General features: G+C 45.1%; 1 protein-coding gene across 7 annotated transcripts in view; it reads left to right on the top strand.

Annotated features, from left to right (window-relative positions):
• The window catches only part of MATN2 (matrilin 2), a 134,491-nt gene that overhangs the window by 74,822 nt on the left and 47,527 nt on the right, over positions 1-12,142 (top strand). For all 7 annotated transcript variants that reach the window (XM_045560716.1, XM_045560715.1, XM_045560717.1 and 4 more), the window contains one exon: positions 9,068-9,190. In XM_045560716.1, coding sequence (XP_045416672.1) covers positions 9,068-9,190 — 123 coding nt within the window. The remainder of the gene's footprint in view (positions 1-9,067; positions 9,191-12,142) is intronic.

The raw sequence follows: 12,142 nt of genomic DNA, 5'->3' as shown, positions 1-12,142 counted from the left end.
TAATTCTTATTGTGCAAGTAATATACTTTCATTGAGGAATCTTAAGGAGATGTGAAAAATTACTATTAATAGTGATAGTTAATGATAGGCTGGGTGAGGTGGCTCATACCTGTAATCCCAGCACTTTGGGAGGCTGAGGCTGGAGGATCACTTGAGGTCAGGAATTTGAGACCAGCCTGGGCAACATAGTGAGACTCCATATCTACAAAAAAAAAAAAAAATTAGCTGGGTGTGGTGGCATGTACCTGTTGTCCCAGCTACTTGGGAGGCTGAGTTGGGAGGATCACTTGAGCCCAGAAGTTTGAGGCCGTAGTGAACTATGGTCGCACCACTGCACTCCAGCCTGGGCGACACAGTGAAATCCCATCTAAAAAAAAAAAAATCCTCCCACCTCGGCCTCCCAAAGTGCTGGGATTATAGGCGTGAGCCACTTCGCCCAGCCCGGGTCAATATTAATGACATGCTTTAGCAAGGTCAAAGAAAACAGAACTTAGAGAAAAAGCCAGCAAGTTGAGTCCCTGACTCACCTCAGCAAACATTTCAGAACTCTCTGCCAGGTGCTCTACAAGGCGTGAAGGATGCCAGATGACCAGGAGCATTTGTGGTGGTAAAAAGGGTGGGATGTAGGTGATGAGAAAGTGTGGATAGCAGGTCTAAACTATTTATTTAAAGAAAGTTGGTAGAAGTTAACCATGTCCAGATACTGGTGAATCAATGCGGTGGGTTTTTGGTTTCAACCACCCTAGCAGTGGTTCTAGTACTTTGACGCATCCCTGAATTATGACTGTGACCTGCCTATACAACATTTCCATGCATTTGAGTAAGAGGAACATTAACGTGGAGTGCTGGAGTTCCATCTCCCTGACTGCTCATTTCACTATCGACTCCTGAGTTTATTTCCACATTCAGGTGAGCAAAGGTGGATTGCTGCCTCGGATTCTCCTTTTGCTTTTGTGGAGTCCCTGAATCTATAATCCATCAGCTGCCACTACAGCTTTGTTAATTGCCATCCCAGACTGTATATTTTTCAAAGCCCACTTATCTAGATCTTTGGGGGTGAATTTTCTGCTGTACTTGCTCACCTGGTATTTACTGACTGCTTTGCATTTTAGGGTAACTTTGGTCCTGTTTGCAACCTGTCTGCCCGAGCAGACTGCAAACTGTCGAGGGCAGAGACCACTTGTACTCTTCATCTTTCACAGAGTGGACTCATGATACATTTTTCTTTTTTTCTTGAATCATTGAGCGAGGTTGAGTGACTGATAACAATCTCAAGCATTAGTGGGTTTTTTTGAGACAGAGTCTCACTCTGTTGCCCGGGCTAGAGTGAGTGCCGTGGTGTCAGCCTAGCTCACAGCAACCTCAGACTCCTGGGCTCAAGCCATCCTACTGCCTCAGCCTCCCGAGTAGCTGGGACTACAAGCACACGCCACCTGCCCTGCTAATTTTTTCTGTATATCTTTAGTTGTCCAGCTAATTTCTTTCTACTTTTAGTAGAGACGGGGTCTCGCTCTTGCTCAGGGTGGTCTCGAACTCCTGAGCTGAAAGGATCCACCCGCCTTGGCCTCCCAGAGTACTAGAATTATAGGCGTGAGCCACCTCGCCCGGCCAAGCATTTGTGTTTTTAAAAAAATCTTTTCTCCTTGACTGGTTTTTAAATTACAAAATCAATTTTCATTTATTTTTTTTAAAAAAAGCCAGAGTACAGATGTGTATAAAGTCAAAACCTGAAGGTCGCTTCTCCCCAGTTTCACTTCCTGGAGGTAATCACTGCTAACAGCCTGGCATATCCTTCCTGCCTTTCTTCTAAGACGTCTTACATGTGGTATTTGCTTGTCATCACCACCCAGGGGTTGGCACACTGCCCGACAGAGTAATTACCGAATAAATGCTTGCAAAACAAATGAATGGCATTTAGGTATCTCTTAACTCCCAAATTCGACCTTACCTGGTCAGAGAGGCAGTGTGGCAGAAATACAAACTACCTTTATTGAATGTTACTAAGTCCTAGGACTCTTTGGGATATTTGATATGTATTGCAACAACCTATGAGATAGGTTACCCACATTGTATAAATCTCTTAACCACTTTATGCTTCAGTTACTTCATCTGTAAATTGAGGCTAATACCACCTACCTCAAAGGGTTCTTGTGAGGGTTAAATGAGTTAATGTGCGTAAAGCACTTAGAGCAGTGCTATGTAATGCTTGTTAATATTATTGCCATCATTATAATGTCTACTGGATGGGCAACTGATAAACGTAACATGAATCTTAATTTATATATCCTTTATGAATTTTTGTCTTCCTAGAAATGCCTGAGTGTAATAACATAGGTATACCAAAAGCATGGTACATTTAAAAAGGCATACTGAGGTCCACACAAACCCGGAATGGTGGTGCATAGCATGGGATTTAGCATGGCATCGCTGCTGCCTGGGGAACTCCTCTCCCACATAATCCTATGTCAGTTCCCCTCAGAGCGGAAGGGGTGGTTGATATTTAAGTTGGGGACAAGGGATGGGAGGATGAATTTTGTATTGAAAGGTCAGATTTTGAATTAATCAGCTAACTCCTCATGTTTGAGACATGATCCCCCCACCCCCAAGATGGTAAGCACTGGATTTCTCCCTGTGTCAGTTTGCTAGGACTGCCACAACAGAACACCACAGACTGGGGGCTTAGACGAAAGAAATGTATTTTCTCATTGGTCTGGCAGCTGGAAGTGCAAGGTTAAGGTGTCAGCAGGTTTGTTTTCTTCTGGGGTTTCTGTCCTTGGTTTCCAGATGGCCACCTTCTCACTGTGTCCTCACATGCGGTTTCGTGTGTGTGTGTGTGTGTGTGTGTACGTGCGCACAGGTGCACATCCTGGTGCCTCTTTTGTGTCCACATTTACTCTTCTCATAAGGACACCAGTCAGATTGGTTAGGGCCACCCTAGCAGCCTCTTCATCTGCTCTTTAAAGGCCCCAACTCCAAATACAGTCATGTTCTGAGGTATTAGGGGTTAGGGTTTCAACATATGAATTGTGGGGGTAGGGACACAATTCAGCCCCTAACACTCCCCTATTGTTATCAAAATCAGTAAGAAACTTTCTCTGAGTTTTTAAATCCTGTATATAGAAATCCAGTCCTGGCCGGGCGCGGTGGCTCTCGCCTGTAATCCTAGCACTCTGGGAGGCTGAGGCAGGAGGATGGGTTGAGCTCAGAAGTTCAAGACCAGCCTGGGCAAGAGCGAGACCCTGTCCTCATTAAATATAGAAAAAAATTAGCTGGGCATGGTGGCATGCTCTTGTAGTCCCAGCTGCTCAGGAGGCTGAGGCAGAAGCATCACTTGAGCCCAGGAGTTTGAGGTTGCTGTGAGCTAGGCTGATGCCACAGCACTGTAGCCTGAGGGACAGAGCAAGACTCTGTCGAAGGAAGGAAGGAAGGAAGGAAGGAAGGAAGGAAGGAAGGAAGGAAGGAAGGAAGGAAGGAAGGAAGGAAGGAAGGAAGGAAGGAAGGAAGGAAGGAAGGAAGGAAGGAAAGAAATCCAGCTGTGCCTTGAAGAGAAGAGGTTTATGAGTCTGACTCTATATGTCTAATATATGCTCAGCAAGTAAATTGGTTCTGCCATTTCTCTAAATGACAAATTTGGTTTTTCTTCCTTTGTTATTGACAAACTTTAAAATCCAAATGCTCCTCTTTAAAATATCTTGTTTCTGCTAATGCCATCCTCTTGCACACTGATCCCTACTGAAAAAACCTGGGAATATGACCAGATTATAAATCAAAAACTGGTGATCTTGGGTTTTATTACCTTGCACCAAAGGATCATTTATCCTTCGAGACAGCTGACTGATTTCTCACACATTGGGCAGAGACTAAACATGGCAAGACTGCCTTCTGACTCTGAGATCATAGCTCTTAGTGACTTGGAAGGCCAAAGAGCTACAGCTAGAAAATTGCTGTTTCCATTTGTAAAGAAAAGTGTAGAAATTTCAGGCAAAACCGACTGAGAACAGATTTTGTTGAAGTAGGTAAGAACTTGGAACAATAAAGGCATCACTGAGTTATACGCAAAGATCACCTCCATACATCTGCCTCTCAACCTTGGCCTCCCTTTGTTACAATTTTGCAACAAAGGAAGTTATGCAAAGAACCCAAAACATTTGGCAAAGGATGTCAGAATTGAATGAATTAGAACTCTCTTGGCCTTAAAAAAACTTTTAGGTTCACGTGCCCGGAACTGGGTTCTTTTGTGTCTAACCACTGCAACCATGGCCGATGGCCAAGTCTGCTGTCCCCAGCAGCCTGGCAGTGAGTCAGTGGGAGGCTCTCAAATCAAGATGGATTTGACACCTGGGGGTTTTCTAGACCAGGGGCCCAGGATCCAGAATGCCTGAATCCTGCCTTGCCAGTCACCGCCTCCCCTCAGTTCCCCCAAGAGCTGTGTACACAGGGAACAAAAACAGAGTGAGAATCAAGGTCCGGGAGAAGCCCACTTATCCCAGGAAATCGGGCCTGTGGTTGGCCGATTAATGGAAAACATCATTTAAAGGGGGTAATCCTAAAAAAGTACATATTCGAGCCTACCTTAATCATTTTATTTTTATTTAAAGCACATACATGTACACTTCATAAAAATTACTTTTGATTACACCTTTAAAAATACTAATTTTAAGTTGAAGAAAAAATATGATATTTAAAAAACTTTCTTACACAAACCATACCCATAAAGTGTCATCTATGATTTTTAATTTTGGTTCTTTTAAATTGGAGCAAGGATTTGAAGACTTCTATAAAGCAGTGTAAGGGCTGACTCCTTGTCCATTTTAATGAAAAATTTCCCAATCTTTGACACTTGTTTCATCCATGACTGGTCTTACAGCAGTTTTGGTTAGCAAATTGCCTTTCTTTCCAAAGCTTTTTTCAACTTAGTTTTTATTTTGTAAAAACTCAATTTCTTTTAGTGCTTATATTTTCTTGGTTTTTGTTATATTGAAATTAATTACAATAACATGTACAAAGGGCATATATAGGTTTGGAAATGACAACTTTGACCCTTTTTGACAGTGTCTCTCAAACTTTAGCATGCATCAGAATCACCTGCAGGGCTTGTTAAAACACAAATTCCTTGGCCCCACACCCAGAGCGTCTGATCAATAGATCTGGGTGGGGCCTGAGAATTAGCATTACCGAAAAGGTCTCAAGCAAGAGTTGATGCAGCTGGTTCAGAGACCACGCTTTGAGAGCCAGTGCTTTATAAGCATACAACTCAGTCCATGGAAGGAGTACGCAGGTGTTCTAGAGCACACGTGTTCCACCAAGGCTGCTTTATAAGTCTACAACCCAGGTGGTGAGAGGTGTGCACAAGTGTTCTGAAACACAGGTGTTCCAGCTGCCTTGAGCATTTAGCATGCTCTGGGCATCGGTCTCACATTGTCAGAGGGAATGAAAGCATTGATTGATTGGGAGTTGGTTAAGTGGAGGTCTGTTCAAAGAGCTTCTTCTGTACAACTTTTTTTAAACACCTGAGCCAACATTGGATACTCTATTCTACAGCATTCTGGAAAAAGGAGAGTTTAGAGTATGTGGCTTAGACTCAATGCTTAAGCAAAGCTTCCAACCTCTCTCCAGTCTAAATTATGGGGCCAGCATAATTATGGGGTATCCCTCTGAGGGACAGAGGTGGCTGAGCTCAGAGACTACACCCCATGGTGTAAGACAGGGAGCTGAAGAGAGAGGTAGAGTCTGAGTTTCTGTCTTTTAGGCCTAGTGATGTGACCACTCATCATTGCAGCAATGTCAGTGTCCTACAACTTGGAAGTCAGATTAACAGCTGCTCTCTTTGAGGGGGATACTGAGAAGAGGCCACAGGTAGGACGGACTGCCTGACGGCAGACACCTGTATCAGGGGTTGGGAGATTTTCAAGATGGAGCGTCAGGCCCAGCGTGAGGCAGTCAAAGGTGAGGATTGCTGGCTGCTAACACAGGCCCATGTGCGCCATGGCACGGCCAACTCTGGGACCCACAGACTGGGTATGTGCCAGGGCTTGGGACTCCTTGATCTCAATGTTCCCAATGTCACCATTAATTTGTTTAATGACCCATTGGTTCTTGAGAGATGAGAAATTAACTTTTATAAGGATTTGGTACTAGCTCCATATTTATGTTATGACAACTCCAGCAACTAATGGCTAATGTCCTATGACATTGAGACCCTGAGACAACATGAATGCCTTGTCCCCACCATAATGACTAGTGAATTAAGCCCACAAATATTAAGTGCTATTAGAACCCCATAGGGAGGTGAAGTTACAAACACAATATTTGGACTGAAACTTAATGAAGCTTGGGAGCAAAAGAATAAACATAACAAAGGTTATTACCTTTTAAGAATCTTTAGCTTTTCCCTTTGCTTCGTTTTAGTACTATGCTAAATATATCATTATCTTCTCCGTGCATGGTTTTACTTTTTAAAAATTGTACATGTATGTTAATTTTGTAGATTCCATTTCCTTACTATTCACACAATTTTGTTATTAATATATCCTAGAACATTGTAGAGGGAAACATTTTTAAAGAAAAAAAAATCATCCATAATCCTACTACCTTAACACAAGCATTTTTGTTTCCAATTTCCAGGCTTTGCCTTAGAGCTATATTTTCCCTGGATATAATCACTGTGAATGTACAATTTCAAGACCTACTTTTTTTCCCACCAAATTTTGTCTCCCTATTTACAATTATGTCATCATAATGATAATGTTAATGACTGCCTGATGACCTACTGGATCTCCTGGTCTCCTCCCATGAAACCTGCTCCTCTTGTGCCTTCCCCATCTCGGCTAATCGCAGCTCCTTTCTCTCAGTTGCTTACACCAAAATCCCTGGAGTCAGCCTTCATTGTTCTCTTTTTCTCTTGCCTCACCGCTAACCCAACGGGAACCTGTCAGCCCCACCTTGGGCATATACCCAGAGTATTAGTGTGCTAGGGCTGCCATAACAAAGTGCCACAGGCTGGGTGACTTAAAAAAACAGAAATTTATTTCTCATAGTTCTGGCAGCTGGAAGTCCAAAATCAAGGCACTGGCAGGGCCGTGCTGCCTATGATAGCGGTGGGGAGAATCCTTCCTCGCCTCTTCCTGATTTCTGGCGGTGGCCATGGAACCTTGGCATTCCTCCACTGCGGCTGCGTCAGTCCAGTCTCTGCGTCTGTCTTCATCTGGCGTTCTCTGCAGGTGGCTGTCTTCACATGGCCTTCTCCTCTTGTAAGGACACCATCATAGTGGACTAGAGCCCCCCTAATGATTGCATCTTAACTTTATTACTTCTGCAAACACCCTATTTCCAAATAAGGCCACATTCATAGGTAGCAGAGGTTAGCACTCCAGCATATCTTTTGAGGGGACACAATCCAATCCATAGCTCCCAGAAGACCACTTCTCCCCACCCCCATCCTGGTTTAAGCCTCCGTCCTTCCTCACTGGGATTACTGGGGTAACCCCTGACTGGTTTCCCACTGTCCCATATGCCCTCTACAGCCTATTCTTAACTCCTCCGTTCAGAACCCACCAATGACCCTCAGCTCACTCAGAGTAAAAGCAAGGTCCTTGCAGTGGCCCCTGGGTCCCTCCTGACTGCACCATTCCTGTGTCCCACCTCTCCCCCTGCTCCAGCTGCCCTGGCCTCTTTGCTGATCCTCCAGCACACCAGGCATACCTCTTCCCACCTCCCAGCCTCTGCACTTGCCGTTCCTTTTGCCAGGATGCTGTCTCCCGGCTGCCCCCATGGCTCGTACCTCGTTCAACGCTCTGCCCAACCACCACCTTCTTGGAGAGGTGTCCTGACCACCTTGTGACATCCCACCTTGCCTCCCTTAACCTTCCCCCACAGCCCTATTCCTGTTCCTTGTCTGAGTTTTCTCCAGAGCACTCTTTATCTTCTCATAGACTATGCTATTTACTTATATATTTTATTTTTTGTCTGTTCTCTGCTCCCACCATCACCACTGAAATATAAGCTCCTTGAGGGCTGGAATTTTTGTCTGTTTTCTTATTTGCTCTATTGCTGGTACCTAAAACAGGGCCTAGACCATGGAAGGTACTCAGTAAGTATTTGTGGAATTAATGAGAAATCAGCCAGTGTGTTTTCTCATAAGTTACTAATCCATTTATCCTTATTAAATGTTCATCTTATTTTCCAGATCTTTTAAAAATCTTATTAAATAATGCTGCTATTAATAGCTTATTGCATATCATTAATTTTACCCTTTTTTCAGTCATTTCTGTGGGTCACATTTCCAGGGTGAACATTGTCAAATTGCCTTCCATAAGGACTTTTATCAATTTATAATGCCACCCACCGTTAATATTAATAGCTCTGTGTCCATGCTGCCTTGCCACCTTTGGGTTTTAGCTCATCTTTATTTCTGCCAGTTTTATAGGTATGTGTCCTGTGATTATTTTGATTTGCATTTCTTTAACTTTTAAATACAATTGTGTTTTTTTGTTTTTTTGAGACAGAGTCTCACTCTGTTGCCCGGTCTAGAGTGAGTGCTGTGGCGTCTGCCTAGCTCACAGCAACCTCAAACTCCTGGGCTTAAGCGATCCTACTGCCTCAGCCTCCCGAGTAGCTGGGACTACAGGCATGCGCCACCATGCCCGGCTAATTTTTTCTGTATATATTTTAGTTGGCCAGATAATTTCTTTCTGTTTTTAGTAGAGACGGGGTCTCGCTCTTGCTCAGGGTGGTCTCGAACTCCTGACCTTGAGCAATCCACCCACCTCAGCCTCCCAGAGTGCTAGGATTACAGGCGTGAGCCACCGCGCCCAGCCTTAAATACAATTGTTCATAAGTTCTTTATCTTCTGATATGAATTGCCTGATATAGACTCCTAATTTATTTTTTTTTTTGGCAGGAATAAGGAAAAGGAGGTCTTGGATCCATATTTATTTATCCACAATCTTTTTGGATCAACAATATTAATGCTTATTCATATTTGCTATAAGTATGCTTCCATCCTACCGTTACTTTTACCTCTGTTTGCATTTCTGATTAAACCCTGAATGTGTTTCATTCTCTACAGCTGTGGACTACTGTGCCTCGGAAAACCACGGGTGTGAACACGAGTGTGTAAACGCTGATGGCTCCTACTCTTGCCGGTGCCATGAAGGATTTGCTCTTAACACAGATGAAAAAACGTGCACAAGTAAGTTACACACACACACAGAGAAGCGTTTGATACGACTGCTACTGGGACTCTGGCCTTGGAAGTCTCCCAAGCATGGATTAGCATATGATTACGTTGTGGGGGGTCTGAAACCTCCTGCCCTATCCCTCCTCTATCAGACCTTTCTTGACTGGTCTTAAGACCGTAGCCCACTCTAGTTCAACACCACCACTCAAGGAATCTGATGAAGGTGTCTTTGATCGGCCACCACCCATGGGAGTGTTCTTCCAGCCTCCGCTGAGCCTGCAGGTCACCAGGCCACCTTGCTTCTTGCCGACTCAGCCTGGCTGTGCCCCTCGGTATTAACAGGGCTTGAGGAATGTTTTCACTGAAGCTTTGCGGCTTGTGAGCTTCAGCTCTGACTCCACACGAGTACCAGAAAATCGCTGAGCCAAAAAGAATTGAATGTGGTTTCTTCTGTGTTGGGGAGGAATAGGTGGACGGCAGTTTGCAGAGAACTGCTCATGTTTTGTTTGAGCTATTTAGCTCTATTCGGTTTTAACTATAAATAAAAATCAGAAGTAATTTTAGCTCCCCAAATCTGAACATAAACCTCTACAAACTAAAGGTGATCACTAGTTTTGCAAAAGGATTCCAAAAGTGTTCTTTTAAAAGTGAAGGTCCACCAAAGCCCTTAAGGGATTGTGTGTGGATTATTATCCTCCTGTAGGGAGGGTCACATGAGAAAAGCTTGTTTTCAAAGTATGAGGGCCCAGCATTTTTAAAGTGAATTTTAATAGCAATTTAGAATAAGAAGACATCTCTGAAACATACATCAATGAGAAAATAGGATTTTAATTCATAAAAAGTTCATGTACCTACAACCTTTCTAAAAATGCATCCATTATGTAAAGCAGTGTACACCTGCACAAAACCTCCCTAAACATAAATTTAACTCCTACTCTTCAGTCCCTAAATATCAACAGCTTATAAACACCAGAGCTGGAGACAGGGGTGTATATGGAGCTACAAGGGCCACATTAAGTTAAAAACACCCATTTCTGGAGCCCTAACCATGTGCCAATAATGAATATGGCAAAGTGCTTCCCGGAGGAGAGGATACCGTGGCAGAGTCTTGAGGGTGGAGCCGTCATTCACCAGGCAAAGAAGGGTGAGATGAGGGTTCCAGGAGAAGGGAAGATGTGCAAAGATATGAACCAGACAGGGTGTTTTAGATCTCCATGCCCAGCGTGTGACTGGCATGCAGTTGTTTGTTTTGTTTATTGAGAGAATAAGTGAATGAATGAGTAGACTACTCTGTTCCTCTCCCTTCCCTTCTGAATATTCTGAACTAGGAAACAACAGCCTGGGCAGTGGTCATGGCGGGTGCGGGGGTGAGCCAATACTCCCCTCAAAGGGGAGGCCCCATGCTACTGGGGGCTAGCCTTGGTTCAAATCTCCGCACCACTGCTTTTTCTCTGGCTGATCTTGGGCAAGTTATTTATTTATTTATTTATTTTGAGACATAGTCTCCCTCTATTGCCCAGGCTAGAGTGCTGTGGCGTCAGCCTAGCTCACAGCAACCTCAAACTGCTGGGCTCAAGCGATCCTACTGCCTCAGCCTCCCGAGTAGCTGGGACTACAGGCATGCGCCACCATGCCCGGCTAATTTTTTCTATATATTTTTAGTTGTCCAGGTAATTTCTTTCTATTTTTAGTAGAGACAGGGTCTCGCTCTTGCTCAGGCTGGTGTTGAACTCAAACGATCTACCCGCCTTGGCCTCCCAGAGTGCTGACAGGCATGAGCCGCCATGCCCGGACTCGGGCAAGTTATTTATGCCTCAGTTTCCTCACCTGTAATAGGTGGTGATGATACTGCCAATGTCACAGCATTGTCTTGAAGACTAAATGAGATAATTCATATAAACCATTTAGCAAATTGCCAGGTGCTAAGTTCTTGTGAGGGACGATACTGGCTTCAAAGGCTTTAAATTAGTATTTATTGAGCATATACCACAAGCCTGGGTTAAGTTCAAAGGTGCATGAACAATTCAAGACTTCCACTGGGAGTTGGTGGGGGACATAAGCCATGGCCACACAGAGCATGTCAGTCATGACGCCAGGCATTATATGACTGGGGCCCACAGTGTGATGCCAACAAGACCCCTGGCAGGAACTAAGGGAAGGAGACCAATTAGATCAGAACAGGTGGAGATGCCGCCAGGCTCCTTCCTGCCTCTACAGAAGCCTTCCCTGGCTGGGGTCACCTGACTTCCACCCCACCCCAGTCCCAGTTCCCAGAGCGGCACTATCTTCCCACACTGGGGCTCAGCCTGTCTCCTATCCCAGAGCCAAGGTCCACGTTGGTGCAGGCAAGGAGGAGGGCTCAGCCCTGGGATCTGACCGTGCAAGTAGATACTGCAGCGTAGGGGGCCTGGGAGAGGAGGTTTGGCCAGGAGCCATGGGAGGGACCGATCCAGCTGGGAGGTCTCACCGACTAGGCACCGAGCCCAGCAGTTCAGCTGTCTCTGGGCCCTGTCACAGTAAGACCGAGGAGTGCGCTGCCCCAACGCGTGGGCAGGGAAGAGTGCTGGGAAATCTGAGGGGTCTGGGCAGGCAGCACCAGGGTAATAAGTCCCCCAGAAAAGCCCCCTTCCCACCATGCTGCGAGGGGGCGGGGGGGGGGGGCGGGAGCAGGAAGAGAGCTGCGAGAGAAAGGAGACACTCGGAGAACTTGGAGAGCTGTGAGAGCAGGAAATAAGGCAAAAGCCCAGTTGCAAGGACCGAGACGCCCAGGAGTGCTCCAGATCTGTGGCAGGAACAAGAACTGAGAAACAGGGACCAGCTAAAAGGAACAGGCACACAGGATGGAGGCAGAAGCTCAGAATCAAGGTGGCCACTCTGTCAGGAAGCACCAAGGCATCCCGTCAGCTTCTAGTCAAGTCAGCCTCGCCACTGCTGTGATGTTGAAAGATTTTAAAAAATGTTTTC

This window comes from Lemur catta, chromosome 9, assembly GCF_020740605.2.
Source record: "Lemur catta isolate mLemCat1 chromosome 9, mLemCat1.pri, whole genome shotgun sequence".
Lineage (NCBI taxonomy): Eukaryota > Metazoa > Chordata > Mammalia > Primates > Lemuridae > Lemur > Lemur catta.
The sequence above is the reverse complement of the archived record's forward strand: the minus strand, read 5'-3'. Positions and strand labels throughout refer to the sequence as shown.